Raw genomic sequence first — 19,617 nt, 5'->3', positions numbered from 1 at the left:
GACTAGTCTTGCCGGGTCTTCAGATGGTGTTTTTATGTGCCACCGACACAGGTGCCAGATGAGGCTGGCGAACGGCCACGATCGGATGGTGTTTGTTATGAGCCCACAGCACAGAGGCCAGTCGATGCGGTACTGGCTACGGCCATGTTCGGATGGTTATCTTGTGTGCCACCGGCCCTGGTACCGCAAAGATACAAATTCCATTGATGTTCATCTATTTTGAATTGTTTTGATTTGATCACTTGCCTCAACAGGTCTTCACAAGTGTCACAAGAAGGAAGGTATGCACAGGCGGACTGACTACGTCCCAGGTAGAGGCCACGGGTTATGGCCTGACTAGTCTTGCCGGGTCTTCAGATGGTGTTTTTATGTGCCACCGACACAGGTGCCTGATGAGGCTGGCGAACGGACATGATCGGATGGTGTTTGTTACGTGCCCACAGCACGGAGGCCAGTCGATGCGGTACTGGCTACAGCCACGTTCGGATGGTTTTCTTGTGTGCCACCGGCACTGGTACCATAAAGATACAAATTCCATTGATGTTCATCTATTTTATTTTGATTTTCACTTTCACTTGCCTCAAAAGGTCTTCACAAGTGTCACAAGAAGGAAGGTATGCACAGGTGGACTGACTACGTCCCAGGTTGGGGCCACGGATTATGGCCTGACTAGTCTTGCCGGTCTTCGGATGGTGTTTTTATGTGCCACCGACACAGGTGCCTAGTCTTGCCGGGTCTTCGGATGGTGTTTTTATGTGCCACCGACACAGGTGCCGGATGTTTATCAAGAGGAAATGGCCAAGTTTTAACAAAAGGAAAATCAGTACGGAAAAGATAAGCAACAGAAAGAGATAAGCAGGAAGAAATCAAAAAAACATGAGCTTAACATTGAGGAAGGAGCATTAAATAAACAGATCAATACGGAAAAGAAAGTGAAAATCCTCCATAGGATACACTATTTAAATAGGGTGATTAGTCAAAACAAGAAGAAAGTAGCTGGTCCACTGCTGTCCCTTTGCTTTAAACACATAAACATCTCCTTTTAATAGGTGTGTGTGAGGGAGAGAGGAGGGGAAGGAGAGTTTAAAAAGATAGAGAGAGGGTATCCAATACACATAGGAAAGTATATTAAAAAAACAACAGTCATCTTGTTCTTGCTAGAAGAATTACACAAGGTGAGAGACTTCGGAGTTTCCATATATATATATATATATATATATATATATATATATATATAGTTAATCCAAACATGAAAACACAACAACACGAGACCGTGGAACAAGTATAGTGTTATTGGATGCTCAGGAAAGGAAAGAAAGAAGGATTTAACGTTTCGAGCAGAGCTCTTCATCAGAAACATAGGAAAAGGAAAGATCCAAGGAAGGGAAGACGGAGGAAAAAAATCGCCAACAGTACACATACACACAAACTGTTTTGATCTATACATGTAACTCCCAATAAATGTGTTGAGTGCCCTTCTTTCATTTATATATTAACGTCGTTTAACGTCCGTTCTCCATGCTAGCATGGGTTGGACGGTTCGACCGGGGTTCTGGGAAGCCAGAAGGCTGCACCAGGCTCCAGTCTAATCTGGCAATGTTTCTACAGCTGGATGCCCTTCCTAACGCCAACCACTCCGTGAGTGTAGTGGGTGCTTTTTACGTGCCATGGACCGTCCAACCCATGCTAGCATGGAAAGCAGACGTTAAACGATGATGATGATATATATATATATGTACATACACACATGCATACATACATATATACACACAAAGTAATATAGGGGTTATGGGTGTAACCCACTATGGGATATCATTTATCCAATATACTGTGACTTTTAAAATCTGTATTTGTATTATTATCTTATCTATTGATTTATATAACATTTTGTATGCTTTTGATGTTCTCATTTGTAAAATGAATAAATAATCCAACATTATAATATCCGTAAGTTGATGAACAAACTAAATTTGTTTCTCCATTTTCTTATTTGTATCATATATATATAATACAACAGGCTTCTTTCAGTTTCCATCTACCGAATCCCCTCACAAGGTTTTGGTTGACCTGAGACTATAGTAGAAGACACTTGCTCAAGGTGCCATGCAGTGGGACTGAACCCAGAACCATGTAGTTGGGAAGCAAGCTTCTTACCACACAGCCACTCCTGTGCCTATTTGTTGTTTCTTCTGCTTATAATCAGAAATTATCCATCATTAACACCACATAATGTTACTCTCTGCTTTGTTTCCTATGTGAGCATGAACTGAACTGATATTTCTTCCCTCTCTTTCTCATTAAACCTTCTTCCCTTCTAGGTATTACCAAGATAATTTTCTAGATAACAAAAAAGAAGAAAATATAATTACGGCAAATGTTATTATCATTTCTCCAGTCCGAAATGGGTATATTCAATGTTCCGTATTCAAAAGCTGAATTTCTTACACTTAAGCAAGCTATCTCCATTGCTTCACTTGCCGAAGCACTTTCACGGACGACACCATAACAGTAGTTAAGCATAACAATGCTCTCAGCCTGAGAAAATAAGATGATTATCAGAGATTAGATGGAGAAGAATATAAAATTATTAAAAATAGGTAGACATCACGTTTTGAAAATGTTAAATAAGGAGAGAAAAATAGTGGAAAATATTTAACCATTTTGTTACTGTATTTATTTTGTGATGCTCTGTGTTTCTTTCAATTACTTTAAATATAACAAAGAAATTAGTAAAATAACTTAGTTATCATTCAGCTAGTGTTAGGAACATAAATTGTGACTAAGGTTTGGAGGAAGATTTTAATTCAGAATTTTTGCAAACAAGACATTTGTACTAAGAGCCTGAGGCGGTTTCAGTCAGGTTGGTACTAAAAGGGTTAAATGCTAAAGTGTTAATCTCCCAACCTGCACAAAGACACCTCCTTCAGTATTTTTCCATCTCCCAGCTGAGGGCTTTTTGTCTTGCAATTTACTTGGTGCCACAAACAAAGTACCAGTGTTAATGCCACATCTAGAACACCCAGTGCACTCCTTAATCCTTTTGTTACCGTATTTCTGTTGAGATGCTCCGTGTTTCTTTCAATTAATTTTAAATATAACAATGAATTTAGTAAAATAACTTAGTTATCTTTAAGCTAGTGTTCGGAACATAAATTGTGACTAAGATTCGGTGGAAGATTTTAATTCAGAATTTTTGAAAACAAGACATTTGTACAACAGAGTCAGAGGTGGTTTCAGCCAGGTTGGTATCAAAAGTATTAACTAGATGTGGAGCATTTGATAAACTATGGTGATATGTCAAAATTTGTCAAAAATGGTTTAGAAATTATCATAGGTTGAAAGAATGAATTTACAGAGCATATTGGATAATTAACACAATTTTAATATTGAAGGAAAATGAAATCACAATGAAATATTTTGAATATAAGAGAGTATTTTAAAAGTTCTTGTTTTACTCACACTAATTCTAAATGAAGCAATTTTATAACATATCGCATTTGCTTCTGGATAGGTACTGTCTTGAGTTGTAGTGACTTCATGTAGTGTGGACTGGGTAAAGAAAGAGATGGAATCAGTTTTATATCGCAGAAAAAGGCATGGATTATATGTATATGATATATTAGATATATAAGTGAATCTGTGAGGCCTAATTTACAAAAAATAAATACTTTTATTCTTATTCCTTTACAAACACAGACACAAAGATACACACACATGCACACAAAGGGTTTGTTTCAGTTTCCATCTACCAAATCCACCCACAAGGCTTTGGCTAGCCTGAGGCTATAGCAGAAGACACTTGTCCAAGATGCCATGCAGTGGGACTGAACCTGAAACCATGTGGTTGGAAAGCAAATGTCTTACCCCACAGCTATGCCTATACCTTGTTTATCTTTTGACGCAGTCAATAAAACTATATTTCAGGAGAGAGAAAATAATGCAGAGTAACACTGAGGTCTTTCCTGAGGAATTTACTTTGTAAAGGAACTGTCTGGAACGGGTTGTGTCTTTTGCACTGTTTGGGTGCAACACAATTTCCTTCTTTGTTTCCAAAAACTACCGGTGTCAGGAACAAGAAAGCAACCTTAAAAATATGACATGTTATTTCGTTATTTACATAAAGAAGGCACGTTGGTAAATTGGTAACCACTTGGTGTAGGTACAGCAAGACTGAAGTTAAACATTTGTAAAGATAAACCTCACAACAACTCCAGCAGCAACAGAGCCGGTCGAATCCCAAGCGTCTGGGACAGGAGCAAAGGCTAATAACACATTAAACATGTCTTCTCTCTTCAACGAACGCCATAGAATTCTCGTTCCCAGTTTTTAGCGCATGTGCATTAGGGAACTTCCTTAGGCCTTTCCAGAAGGTTCCAGCCCCGCACACGCACACTGAAGAATGATGTCACTACAACTTGTACAAGAGAATTGTAATGGTTTTAACCAGTTACTAAAACCAGTTGCATGGACTTGGTTTACCAGGAGTGCAGTGCCTGTCATGGTTAGAATTATTAAATGATGGATTCAAATTTTGGCAGAAAACCAGCAAATTTAGAGGGAGAGGGGTCAGTCATTTAAAGTACTTCCAGTACTCAACTTGTACTTCTTTTATTGACCTTAAAAGAATGAAAGACAAAGTCAGTGCTGGTGGTATTTGAAATGAGAGGGTGAAGCCAAAAGAGATGCCAACAGCTGCAGGAATGATTTTAATCTGTCCAACCCATGCCAGCATGGAAAGTGGACATTAAACGATGATGATGATGATGATGATGATGATTGAGATCTTTTCTGTCTGGTTGCCAGTAGCTCCAAAAATTAAAGTTTACCGAAAATGTTTTAATTTGGCATGATAACACACTTGCCCAAACTAAACTGCTGGAGTTATTTCATTTTTTCCAAAAAAATGATTTTAAAAGTTATAGAGGTTTAAAGTTTGATCATTTTCACCCAATCAGGAAACAGAAATCGGAAGCTGTCATTTTATGTGTGACTGCTCATTTTGTTGTCAACATCCTGAAAATCGCACGTGTTGTCAATATTTGTAAACAACACGTGTTATGTCTCCGGCAATTTTCTTTCATGTAAATAAATGTTTCTGTTAATTTAAAAGAGAAAAACAGTTACCAAAATTTTCAAACTTTAATTACTAATAACTCTTTATTTATTGATTTATAGTGAAAATTACTAACACATCATTAATTAGCCTATAAAAGAGTACCATTACACTGAATATGAAATCAATTCAATCGGAAAATTGATGCTGGCAACCTAACAAAAAAGATCCCAAATATTAAATAATGATGGGTGATGCTTAGCGCAAAGTAATTTTCAAGATAGATGACTGATGCAAATAGAGTCATGATATGATTAATACAAACCAAGGCTTAAGTTTTAATAGCATGAATTCCATAGCAGAAGGAATTGTAAGGCATCAACTTCCTAAACTGAAGTCAGACTTGGTATCAGTGAGGAAGAAATAATGTAATCGGCTTCTCTCTACCAAATCTGCTCACAAAGCTTTGGTCAGCCTGCGGTTTTAGTAGAAGACACTTGCTCAAGATGCAATTGAAGTGAACCCAGAACCATGTGGCTGGAAGAAGCTAACTTCTTGCCATACAAGCTTTCATCATCATCATCGTTTAACATCCGTTTTCCGCGCTATCACGGGTTGGACGGTTCAACCAGGGTCTGGGAAGCCAGGGGCTGCACCAGGCTCCAGTCTGATCTGGCAGAGTTTCTACAGCTGGATGCCCTTCCTAACGCCAACCACTCCGTGAGTGTAGTGGGTGCTTTTTACATGCCACCTGCACAGGTGCCAGGGGGGTCCGGCATCGGCCACGATTGGTTGGAGCTTTTAACGTGCCACCAGCACGGAAGCCAGCCAAGGCGGAGCTGGCAACGGCCACGTTTGGATAGTGCTTTTTATGTGCCACCGGCACTGGAGCCAGTCGAGGTAGCGCTGGCATCGGCTACGTTCAGACGGTGCTTTTTATGTGCTACCGGCACAGAAGCCAGTCGAGGCGGTGCTGGCAACGGCCACATTCGGATGGTGCTTTTTATGTGCCACTGGCACAGGTATCACAACTTTAAGCTTGGTTAACTTTCGAGTTCAAAAGAGCAAAAGCGGAAATCTCTATATAACCATACAATAAAGACCGATTTCTTTATATGATAATGTCTTATCTTCATTTAACATATTTTAAATATCCAAAGCGGTATATTGGCAGAACCATGAGAGCATCAGACAAAATATCTTTAGCTCTACATGTTCTGGGTTCAGATCTCTCTAAGGTGAACTTGGCTTTACACCTTTCCGTGAGCAATAAAATAAAGAACTAATGCGAATATGATTGATTGTGCCCTACCCAAACTTTGTGGCTATACAAACAACTAAATGAAAGTTTTTGTTAGAAATGTCTCACTGAGGAAACTGAAGAAGAAATGAATAAGATCTTACTGCATCATTGAGGACTTTATAATGGTCAACGAAACTTCTTGCTGTTGTCAGTGTGACACCACTTCGTTTTTGGAAGTCATCTGCAATAAAATTAGAAATTTATTCTTTTATACTCTAGGCACAGGGCCCAAAGTTTTTGGGGAGTGAGGGCAGTCAATTAGATCGACCCCAGTACTGAAATGGTATTTAATCTATCGACCCCAAAAGAATGAAAGGCAAAGCTGACCTCAGTGGAATTTGAACACGGAACATAGTGGCAGATGAAATACCGCTAAGCATTTCACCCGGCGCGCTAACGTTTCTGCCAGCTTGCCGCCTTAAAAATAAGAAACTTATTGCTATCATTGTTTCTTTACTCCAGCCTGCAAATATTATTCTCTATTAAATATTAATTTTTACTTTATTTTATAATTCAAAGTGTAAGACTCAGTAAGATTCAGGAAGCATATGGTTAAAGATATAAAGTATGGTTTCCATTAATTGTCTGCCACACATTGAGTTGCTCATTTAGTTATAACTGGTTATTTGGTGTCTTTTTACTTAAGACGGGTTATTAATTATTAGTTTTAATTATAGATGCGCGCGTGTGTGTGTATATATATATATATATATATATGCACACACACACACACGCACATCTATAATTAAAACTAACAATTAATAACCCATCTTGCACACACACACACACACACATGCGCATCTATAATTAAAACTAATAATTAATAACCCGTCTTAAGTACAAAGACACTAAATGTAGATAGAGAATCGGAGTTTGGAATCTAATTTTTGTCAGGTGCTCTCAACACCCAATAAAGTAATTTGTGCAAGTCTTGGTAAAATGACCCTCACATACTATGGATTGTTAATAGGAGAGAGGGTGTATTAGATGTGAAAACCTTGAATGTTAAGTTGTACATTGAAGAACATTCAGATAATTATCTGGATGCTTTTCAGGTTAAGCATTATGAACAAGTCCCAGGAAATGTTTGGCTGTCAGTGATACTGAGGGTGACTATGTGTTCATAGAATATTGTACAAGCACAATAGCTTGAGGAGCTGGATATGATGTACTTGCTCTAACCTACAATGGCTAACTTGTCTTTGCATGTGCCTTGTAAGGCTGAATCATGTTGTCCAGTAAAACTCTTCTAAGCACTTTCCTTTAGCAAAGACTGGAAAGAAATTTTGGTCAACATTCTGGTCTGACAAAGGTTTTGAGTTATTTTTCTCTTTTTCAATGAAGCCGTCATGATCAGCAGCTATTTGAAACAAGAGATTAAGATAGGTAGCAAATTTTCGATGTCTAGAGTTAAGATCATAAAAGACGAATATCTATTTACATTTGCATGAGTGGCAAACACCTATTTACATCATCATCCTGATCATTACTGACGATGGTTTACAATTTTTAAGAGAATTTTACTGACTTTCATATTGGTTAAAACTGAAAAGCTTATGGTTTGTGTCTAAATAGTACAGTGTATCAAATGGATGTTTATACTTACTGTTAGGATCATGATCGTAATTTCCACATAACCCTTTCAATAAAGAGCTCTGGAAGAGAATGGAAGTTGGTGTCATGTGTATCAGATCTTCGCTCAATAAGAATTTGATAGGAATTGAGTTGACGACAAGATTTAAGTATCCATAGTGAGTACTCAACGAAATACCTGCAAGCAAGAAATGAAGAATATAACAGACATGTATATTTACAAACATGCATGCACACACACAAGCACGGGCACATGCACACACATACATACAGACATACATATAATTATATTTAAAAGAGGAAAAAAAATTTTTCAATGTATAAACTGCACCTAGAAGTACTCAAGATATTCAGACTTGAGACATTGGATAAATTTAGAAACGAGAATCAAAATAGGCAAATCAATTTACATATCATCCTCATCATCATCGTTTAATGTCCGCTTTCCATGCTAGTATGGGTTGGACAATTTGACTGAGGACTGGTGAACCAGATGGCTGCACCAGGCTTCAATCTTGATCTGGCAGAGTTTCTACAGCTGGATGTCCTTCCTAACACCAACCACTCCAAGAGTGTAGTGAGTGCTTTTACGTGCCACTGGCACGAGGGCCAGTCAGGCAGTACTGGCAATGGCCATGTTCAAATGGTGTTTTTTTACGTGCCACCTGCACAGGAGCCAGTCTAGCGGCACTGGCAATAATCCCACTTGAATATTTTTTCATGTGCCAGTTAGGTGATGCTGGGAACGATCATGCTTGAATGGTGCTTTTAACGTGCCACTGGCATGGAAGCCAGTTAGCTGCTCTGGCAACAATCATGCTCAGACGGTGCTCTTAGCGCTCCACTAGCATGGATGCCAGTCATCGAATTTGATTTAGATTTCACTTGCCTCAACAGGTCTTCGCAAGCAGAGTTTAGTGTCCAATAAGGAAAGGTATGCATATGTGGGCTGGTTACACCATTGGCATAGGCCACGAGGTTATGGTCTCATTTGGCTTGCCCGGTCTTCTCAAGCACAGCATATTTCCAAAATTCTTGGTCACTAGTCATTGCCTTAGTGAGGCCTAATGTTTGAAGGTTGAGCTTCACCACTTCTTTGTAGGTCTACCTTTTCTACAAGTTCCCTCAACCGTTAGGATGTGGCACTTTTTCACACAGCTATCCTCATCCATTCTCACCACATGACCATACCAGCGCAGTTGTCTCTCTTGCTCACTACATCTGATGCTTCTTAGGTCCAACTTTTCTCTCAAGGTACTTAAACCATTTACCCAATATGCATAAGGTTTTTAAAATATACTAAATATATCAAACATATTGAAAAAATATTAAACATTTATACACCTATATATATTTAATATGTTAGATGTATTTAGCATATTTTAAAAAATTAATGCACATGAGGTCTATGGTTTTTTATATATATATAGTTTTAATATGTTTGATGTATTAAACATATTTTAAAAAAATTGTGCATATTGGGTCTATGGTTAAATATACTCTTTTACTTGTTTCAATCATTTGACTGTGGCCATGCTGGAGCACCGCTTTTAGTCGAGCAAATTGACCCTAGGACTTATTCTTTGTAAGCCTAGTACTTATTCTATTGGTCTCTTTTGCCGAACCGCTAAGTTACGAGGACAAATACACCAGCATTGGTTGTCAAGCGGTGTTGGGGGGACAAACACAGACACACAAACATATACACACACACACATACACACACACACATACACACACACATATATATATATATATATTATATATATATATATACATATATACGACTGGCTTCTTTCAGTTTCTGTCTACCAAATCCACTCAAAGGCTTTGGTTGGCCTGGGGCTATAGTAGAAGACACTTGCCCAAGGTGCCACGCAGTGGGACTGAACCTGGAACCATGTGGTTCGTAAGGAAGCTACTTACCACACAGCCACTCCTACGCCTATATGTATATATGTATTATTATATGTGAATTGATTTGCCTAACTTGATACTCATTTCTATACATACATACTTCCCACATATGCATACGTTCATACACATATACATGCACACATACATATTTACTAACATTCATAAATACACACGAACATAGATACATTGTAAATAGGCATAAAATTTAATCTGGACAGCAGTAGCGTTCAATGACTTTTTATCATGTGTGTGTGTGTATGCATGCATGTATGTGTATCTGTGTATATGTCTGTGTGTGTGTGAAGGTGTGTGCCAGTATATAAATATGTGTGTAAGCATATACTTTAAGAGATAGATAGGGGAAAATATAATGTTAATATTAAAAAAAAAAAACCACAAAAAGAGAAAAAATGTAAGGGAAGAAGAATGGAGAATAGAAGATTTGCGAAATTATTTCTATACATACCATCTTTGAATTTGCCTGGTTCCACAAGGCTTCCATCAACCATTACATGGGTACCATTGGTCGAAATTGTTTTGCCATCAACTCTGATTTCTAGTTTCTGTTAAAATATTAAGAATGAATTACTGAATGGCTTACAGCACAAACACTTGTGAAGGATTATACAGAAATGATAGATTTTCAATGAATGACAGAATGTTTAGAAAATAAAAATACTTAAGGAATATATAGGCGCAGGAGTGGCTGTGTGGTAAGTAGCTTGTTTACCAAACACATGGTTCCGGGTTCAGCCCCACTGCATGGCACCTTGGGCAAGTGTCTTCTACTATAGCCTCGGGCCAACCAAAGCCTTGTGAATGGATTTGGTAGACGGAAACTGAAAAGAAGCCTGTCGTATATATGTATATATATATATATCTATGCATGTGTGTGTTTGTGTGTCTGTGTTTGTCCCACTTGCATTGCTTGACAACCGATGCTGGTGTGTTTATGTCCCCGTTACTTAGCGGTTCGGCAAAAGAGACCGATAGAATAAGTACTGGGCTTACAAAAGAATAAGTCCTGGGGTCGAGTAAAAGAGTAAAAGAGTAAAAGAGTATATCATTTAACTCTTAAACTGACTGTATCTGGCCTAAATATTTCGTTTTATGTTCAAACTGGCCAGAACTGACCTCTCACACCTCCCCTACAATGTCATTCTATAAATATACAACCACATTGTAGGAATCTCAGAGCTATGAAATAATGCACGATTAATTCAAAACAATGTGAATAATTAGGTGAAGCAGATTTGAAACCGAATCACTGGGCAGCTGTGCAAATACCACATTGAAATCATTGTCATTTAATGTACAGTTGCGGCCAAAATGTTCAGAACGGCATTGTTTTCGTCAGAAAAGTTGGTATAATTTTTTATCAAAGTTGTTTTATATTCTATAATTTTCACAGACAATAAATACGATATGATTTGTTATTGCCTGAGATTTTGGTATAATTTGAGAGGATAATACAAAAGTTATGGATGATTTAGTGATTTACTGTAAAACCCATGTCCTTTTTCAAATTCCAGAAAATTATAGAGTATAAAACAACTTTGATAAAAACTTATATCTACATTTCTGACGAAAACAATGCCGTTCTGAACATTTTGGCTGCAACTGTACATATACCCAGGCCTATTCTCATGCACGCACACATACAAAAGTCGCATGGAGTACAAATTTATAGAAGCAAAATACTGTAAATGAGCTGCCAGTCCTTGTATGGTGATTGGAAAAGCACAAGAGAGGTAATCACTTAATTCAGCTCATAGTGTCATCTGCTTAGTATCTGTGAACGATGAGGAGATAACTACTCTGAAATGCAAGCATCTCACAGTCTGGATAGGTGGTGCTGTGAGCTGATCTAGGTGTATATACACCGTTTGTCAATAAGCGAGATATATTCACCGTGAAAAAAAAACACAGCAAGTAGCTTCTTTCCCAGTTTGAACGTACATCAAGCATATTTGGACTGGTAACAGGCATTGCAATATCTGTAAATGGTTATCATAAAGAAATGCTTGACGTTCATTGCAAGTGTTTCTAAGAGTCATTTCACATAACAGAAGCACAAGGAATATCATTGCATTAGCTAATCTAATACATCTGGAATTTGAAAAAGGACAAAATTGATCATCATCATCATCATCGTTTAATGTTCCTTTTCCATGCTAGCATGGGTTGGACGGTTCGACCGGGGTCTGGAAGCCATGGAGGCTGCACCAGGCAAATATTTTTGTTTTGTGTTGTACTTGCATTTATTGTATGGCATAACCTTCTCAAGTATCCCTATGTCTAACTGTAGGCACAGAAAATTTGTAAACTTGATTTTAAGACTCAGTTCCATCCGCAATATACTCTTTTGTACAATACCTCCCCAAGGGGTAACAGTTCTGAACACTCTCACAAAGACAAAAACATGTAAACTTATCTTGTTATGTCTAGGGAGGGTCATTATGACAATAAAAATTAAAATGAATACATGCACTGGTTCAATAGCACTTCATTTTACTAACTGTTTGATTGTTTGTTTAATGTGCTTATTGAACAATGAATCAGTTAGTTTTCTCTGTCACACTCCTTTTGTCACTATTTGCAACCTCATCAATGGCTTGCCCTCATACTTCTACGTCTGCTTGGAGTCTATCTGAGAAGTAGTCTTATGCCTATCTATATGCGTATTTCTACACATGAATTCACATATGAAACTATGTAAACCAAATACAAACGCATGTAGCTTACCTTTTTACACTGAAGTGCACTGTTACAGTTCTCAAGTTTTAGTACCACCGACCACAAGCTGCTGTATTCTACAAGTTTAATAGTAGCTTTACTGTAAGGAATTCCAAACATCTTTCCATCAAAGGTCTTAAACATGCGAGTGTCTTTGAAACGGCAGCTTTGATCTCCAAGTTCATCTCTTGCCTCTGGACCTGTAGCAAAGTAATATGTTTATTTAATACAACAAAGAATTTAGGAAAAATAACTTGGTTATCATTAAGATAGTGTTAGGAACATAAATTGTGAAATAAGACTTGATGGCAGATTTGAATTGAAAACTTATGTAAAAAAAAGACGTTTATTCTAAAGAACCAGAACCTTTTCAGCTGGGTTGGTAAAGAAAGGGTTAAATCATTAAAGTTTAGGGATGAAGATTTTATCATACTGGTCCTATATATAAAATTGTGTGTGTGCACGTGTGTGTGTGTGTGTGTATGCACCCCTTAATATTGGCTCCAAATTTTGACACAAGGCCAGTAATTTTAGGAGATGGGGCAAGTCGTTTACATTGACCCCAATTGGTGGTACTTGTTTTATTGACTCCTAAAAAGATGAAAGGCAAAGTCGAAGTCAGCAGAATTTGAGCTTTAAACTTAATGATGGACGAAATGTCATTCAGTATTTTTGTCTGACATACTAACAATCCTGTCAGCTCACCCACTTAATAATAATGATGACCTCTTCCGTTGAAGACGATGTATGAGCATTCAACTTTTGCAAAATGACCTGCGCAAATTATTTGTCTCTTGCGATCAAATTGTTCATGCTGTGTGTTACCTCACTCTCTCGATCAAATCGACGTTGCCTGAACAGGTGTGCCAATCTTCGGGGTTGGCGAAAGCGATGTGGTGGACAACGAAAAACCTGGCTGATGACTGTCAAGGCTTATCTGGAACACAGCCTAGGCCCCCATATCTATAGCATTTGCCACTGGAATAAGGAGTGGTTGGAGATCACGCGGTCGTTAGCCTCAAATCGCCAGGTCTGGTCGGCGTTTGTGAGAGATGCAGCTGCGAGGATGAATGAAGCCAGCTCAACCCACCCTGGGTGAATGCTGTCTCAAGTCAAGTCAAGAACAGGTGCACACTGTATCACACGTTAGGTGTCAATTTGATCACAGAGCAACACGAGATGAAGCAGTTTGTTCAAGAACACTGCAGACCACCTGATCTAGGAACTGAAACCAAGATCTCGCGATCGTGAATGCCACACCCTAACCACTAAGCCATGTGTCATCACGAATATTAATCCTTTCTACTATAGGCACAAGGCTTGAAATTTTGGGGGACAAAGTATAAGTCGACTCCAGAGCATAACTGGTACATATTTCATCGACCTCGAAAAATGTAAGGCAAAGTTAACCTTGGCGGAATTTGAACTTAGAACATAAGGATTGAATGAAATGTCACTAAGAATTTTGGCCGGTGTACTAACGATTTTGTACGCTTGCCACCTTACTACTACTACTACTACTACTACTACTACTACTACTACTACTACTACTACTACTATTAATCTCTACTGGAAGCACAAGGCCTCACATTTGGGGGAAGGATTAAGTCGATTACATCAACCCCAGTGCATAACTGGTACTAATTTAATCGACCCCGAAAGGATGAAAGGCAAAATATACCTATTTCTTTACTACCCACAAGGGGCTAAACACAGAGGAGACAAACAAGGACAGACAGATGGATTAAGTCGATTAAATCGACCCCGGTGCGTAACTGGTACTTAATTTATCGACCCCGAAAGGATGAAAGGCAAAGTTGACCTTGGCGGAATTTGAACTCAGAACGTAGCGGCAAACGAAACACCGCTAAGCATTTTGCCCAGCGTTTTAACGATTCGACCAGCTCACTGCCTCGATGATAATAATTTCAAATTTTTGCCACAATTTTGCTTGGTGGTGGTGGTGGTGGTAGTGGGATTAAGTCGATTAATTCGGCCCCAGTGTTTCACTGGTATTTAATTTATCAACCCCGAAAGGATGGAAGGCAAAGTTGATCTTGGAATCTGAACTCAGAATGTAGCAACGGGCAAAATACCGCTAAGCATTTCATCCAGTGTGCTAACGGTTCTTCCAGCTCGCCACTTTAATAATAATAATAAATGGCTTCTGATCTTAACTGATTCGAAGTGTTATCACGTACATTGTTTTGTCTTGATATAAAAGATGGGCTACAACAAATATTCTGTTCAATACTACAGATTTGCTTGTCAGTTGTTTGACCTTAACCAGTTGAGCAAGCCTTCTCGTGGCTGACAATATGTGCATCTCTGATCACGAGCAGAAGTAGTGGGGGAGCATCATAGCCATGTGTTGAGAGGGATTCTTTAGGGTTTCAATAATTCACCTTTGGAAACATGGGTGTTTTGCTCAACATCCTTAAACAAACCTTATTCGGGGACCTTTTGAGTGGGGTGAGCTACTCGACCAGAAGAAAATTCTAGCTGGGCCCCCTCCTGCAAGGTCACGCACTGTTTATCTTGATATAAGATCACCATGTCGCGCACATATGGTTGTGATGCATGTGCCTGGTGTACCCTTATGAAACGGGTTGTCATGATGGGTATACTGGGCTTCGTATATTTTACCCCAGTGTCACTTTGATGGCATGCACTGCTCTCTCACTCAATAATAATAATAATAATAATAGATTCAAGTTTTTGCCACAATGTTGCATGGGGGTGGGATGGGATTAAGTTGATTACATTAACCCCAGTGTTTTGACCCTGAAACGATGAAAGGTAAAGTTGACCTCGGAGGAATTTGAACTCAGAGTGTAGCTTAGCATTCCGTCCAGCGTGCTAATGATTCTGCCAGCTCACTGTTTTAATAATAATAGTAATAATAATGCTAATAATAATCATAATTATAATAGTAATTTGTATTTCTTTATTGATCACTGGGACTAAATGTAGAGGAGATTAAGTCGATTACATCGACCCCAGTGATTAACTGGTACTTATTTAATCAACCCCGAAATGATGAAAGGCAAAGTCGACCTCGGTAGAATTTGAACTCAGAACGTAACGACAGATAAAATTATAATTCCTTCTAGTATAAGCATAAGACCTGAAAATTCACATGTTATAAGTTATGACAGATTTACGTACTGCTCTTCTGAAAGTTGCAGGTAGTGCATTCCGCTGAGGCTACACCCCAAGAACCGGTATCTCTCTCACCACAACAATCTTGTATGCTTGTCAAGTTACCGGAATGCGCTTCTAGGGCGGTTTCATTGCATAGATTTGTATCAAAACAAAACTTCAAGTCATCAGTCACACCTGTAGGTGAGAAAATACACAAAAACAAATTGAATATTAGTAGAATGCAAACACCTTGTGTGTTAATGAATGTTTGTCATGAATTTTAACTGTGAGCTAGAAATAAAGAATGATATAGAAACCTTTAATTGTTGCATTTAACCATTGCTGTTTCCCAAATCATAAAAATATTTTTTTGCATGTTAGAAACGAAAATATATTTTGTTATATATTTTATAATATACTAGCAGTATCGCCCGACATTGCTCGGGTTTGTAAGGGAAATAACTATATAAGCATTTTTAGAGATGTAAAGTATAATAATAGCCATGTCAATATGGCTAACCACAAAGGGGCGGGGGTGTTACTGTAGCTTTTTACGTTCTGAGATTTAATATGTAGCTTTTTACGTTCTGAGATTTAATATTAAATTTTTAGAGAGTTACTTCCCTTATATATGCCAAAGATGCATTAAAAATGGGAAAAATTGATGGTAATTTTTTTTTTAAATGGTAGACTCATCGTAGACGCGCTAATACCCAGAAGGGCTCGATATGAATCACGACTATAAGATACCCGGTTTTGGTTAAACTGCACCGCAAAATGTGGGAGTAGTTAGGAATCTAAATCGTAGGAGACAGACAGCACACAACCTCACTTTTATATATAAAGATATTGTACTGAACACAATTTTGTGTGTCACATAGCTAAGCTAGAGGCGATGGCCTCTTGAAACTAATCAACGGCAGCGTTTGTCCCTTTTTTCTGCACTGCCATGTTAGCTTGCCAATAACTATTTATACTCAGTCCTGCTGCCATAGTCTCCTTTAGAGAGATTTAGAAATAATAATATTTCTATTTTTGAAAATATATTTATTGTGATACAATTATGTAGTAATTTGCAAAGGTGGGTACCATTAACCAAAAAGTTAACTTTATTAACTGTTAATCTGTTAACCAAAAAGTCAACTTCGATAACTGTGAATCAGTTAATTCTTTTAAAATGTTATGGAAGTTACCGATAAACTGTTAACATTAATTTTTATTAAAGGAAAAAATTTAAGAAAAAACATCTGTTTTTGCTCTAAAACCACCCAAAAGCAACATTAAAAAGTGCCAAAACAATAAAAACCGTTAACTTCAATTCCATTAAAGTAAATGGAAGCTAACTCAAGTTGACTTGAGTTAACGGGAGTTAAATGTAATGGAAGTTAATTAATTGATCCAATAATGATTTCAAAAAGTTAACTTAAAAGTTAAATAGTAAACGAAAATGTTAACTTCATTAATTGACGATTAACAGATTAACAGTTTGGTGTGCAGGTTTGTTAATTTGTTTCTCAAAGTAGTAGAAGCACTCCATCGGTTACGACGACGAGGGTTCCAGTTGATCCGATCAACGGAACAGCCTGTTCGTGAAATTAACGTGTAAGTGGCTGAGCACTCCACAGACACGTGTACCCTTAACGTAGTTCTCGGGGATATTCAGCGTGACACAGAGAGTGACAAGGCCGGCCCTTTGAAATACAAGGTACAACAGAAACAGGAAGTAAGAGTGAGAGAAAGTTGTGGTGAAAGAGTACAGCAGGGATCACCACCATCCCCTGCCGGAGCCTCGTGGAGCTTTAGGTGTTTTCGTTCAATAAACACTCACAATGCCCGGTCTGGGAATCGAAACCGCGATCCTACGACCGCGAGTCCGCGATCCTACGACCGCGAGTCCGCTGCCCTAACCACTGGGCCATTGCGCCTCCACTCTCAAAGTAGTAGAAAATGAGTTATTGTCTGCTTTACACCATTAATATAATCATCGCCGTCGTCGTTGTGGCCATCATAATTTAACATCTGTTTTCTATGATGGCAGAGTTGGATTGTCTGAAAGGAGCTGGCAAAGCTGAGGGCTGTACCTGGCTCCATTGTCTGTTTAGCATGGTATCCACAACTGGGTGCTTTTCACAATGCCAGCCAATTTGCAGACTGATCTAAGTACTTTTTTTATGAGGCACCAGTATCAGTGACTTTCTCACACTAAGTACCTTGCTAAAAGACAAAAAATAAGTGTAAAAAAGGGCAAAGAACACTCAACTGGGAGTGAAGTATTGGATGGGGTGGGTTGGTGCCATTTGAGAGATTAAAGGCAGTGGCAGACTGGCCAGGTTGCCAGTTTGCCTGATGTATCTAAGGGGCCCATCTCCTCAAGTTTGAGAATTTTTTAATTCACTCCTGGAAGAATGCATTATTTCAGCCTTTGTAGGCAGTTGAAAAGAATACTTTTAACAAAAAAAGAAAGAAAAAAAGATAGCATTGAGGTTTTGGTTGGGCCCCCTTTTAGTTGCAGGTGGGCCATCTTGTAGTTGGCGGTGGTCCTCTTTAGTCTCCTGGCAACGAATATTTTTAGACCCAGTCTGCCACTTATTAGAGGGACAGAGATAGGTGTCTTGCTGCAGATGCATGGATTACATTAGAAAATTCTAACAGGGCCCCACCTGCCAGGTCATGCATTGTTTATCTTGATATGAGATCGCCATGTCGCGCACATATGATTGTGATGCATGTGCCTGGTGTACCCTTATCAGATGGGTAGTCATGATGGGTATACTGGGCTTCGTATATTTTACCTCAGTGTCACTTTGATGGCATGCAAAGCTCTCTCACTCAATAATAATAATAATTTTCAACTAGCAATAACCACGCCTCGGATTTACCTCATTGGCCATGTTTGAAAATGATACTAGGCTTACCATCCCTACAGGAAGTGCAAAAAAATCGTGTTAACTGGAACGACTCATGAACTGAGAAGAGCACTATCGCTGTGAAAACAACATTCATTCTTGAATTTATTTATTTATTTTATTATTTTTTTTAAATACACATTTTACCTGTGAAATTGCGTGTGAAATCTGGGAATGCATACAATGAGCTTCTCTACCCTAGGTGTACGGAAAACACTCGACGAGAAATGGAAGAAAATTTGAAGAAGGGAAAACAACAACAATAATAATAATAATAATAACAATAATAATAAATGCAACCCTCTTGAGAATGAAATAGCCTGGCTATGGAAAATGAAGTAGGTGAAGATAGTGTCAAATATTGTTGGGAACAGTGTCAGAAGGCATCAAGGGGACTATAAAGGAAATTGGAATAGAGAGCCCAGTAGAATTGTTATAAAAGGTTTGCCCCTTTGGCATGGCCAGAATAACCAGGAAAGTATTGGATAGCTGGAAAAAATAAACGATAGCATAGTACCGTAGGCTGCAGGTAGTAAGCCTGCTACGCATACAAAACTCCAGGTGTTCCAATAAAACTTGTGATAAAAAGAAATACTGGGTCTAGACATTTGGAGGAGGGGGCTAATCGATTAAATCGACCCCAGTGTTCAAAGAGTACTTTATCGATTTCAAAAGATAAAAACCAAAGTCAGCCTCGTCCAAATTTTGAACTCAGAACATAAAGACGGACGAAATACCGCAAAGTATTTAGTCCAGTTTGTCAAACAGGAACGTGCCGCCTAGGTAGGCAAGGTAGGTAGTGCCTACCTTGAATAAAATAGATCGATAGCAAAATTTTCCTTTTATGGCAAAATATGCACCTAATTCATTAAAATTATGAAGTTACTCTGATTACTATGCATAAAATGCAAAATATTTGAATTTTTGTAAAATATGTAGGCGTAATTCGCCGCTGCCTTTCTCAG

General features: G+C 38.4%; 2 protein-coding genes across 2 annotated transcripts in view; one reads left to right on the top strand and one right to left on the bottom strand.

Annotated features, from left to right (window-relative positions):
- LOC115232616 overlaps window positions 1-19,617 on the top strand; it is a 111,760-nt gene that overhangs the window by 39,655 nt on the left and 52,488 nt on the right. The gene's annotated exons all lie outside the window — the stretch shown is intronic.
- Window positions 1-19,617, bottom strand: part of LOC115224399 (mucin-19-like) — a 212,505-nt gene that overhangs the window by 177,073 nt on the left and 15,815 nt on the right. The window contains exons 5-11 of the mRNA XM_036512075.1: window positions 15,771-15,941; window positions 12,612-12,802; window positions 10,333-10,429; window positions 7,963-8,127; window positions 6,458-6,537; window positions 3,460-3,549; window positions 2,370-2,535 (exon numbers count right to left, since the gene is read on the bottom strand). Coding sequence (XP_036367968.1) covers window positions 2,370-2,535; window positions 3,460-3,549; window positions 6,458-6,537; window positions 7,963-8,127; window positions 10,333-10,429; window positions 12,612-12,802; window positions 15,771-15,941 — 960 coding nt within the window. The remainder of the gene's footprint in view (window positions 1-2,369; window positions 2,536-3,459; window positions 3,550-6,457; window positions 6,538-7,962; window positions 8,128-10,332; window positions 10,430-12,611; window positions 12,803-15,770; window positions 15,942-19,617) is intronic.

This window comes from Octopus sinensis, linkage group LG2 (genome assembly GCF_006345805.1).
Source record: "Octopus sinensis linkage group LG2, ASM634580v1, whole genome shotgun sequence".
Lineage (NCBI taxonomy): Eukaryota > Metazoa > Mollusca > Cephalopoda > Octopoda > Octopodidae > Octopus > Octopus sinensis.
Note: the sequence above shows the minus strand (reverse complement) of the source record. Positions and strands in the feature narration are given on the sequence as shown.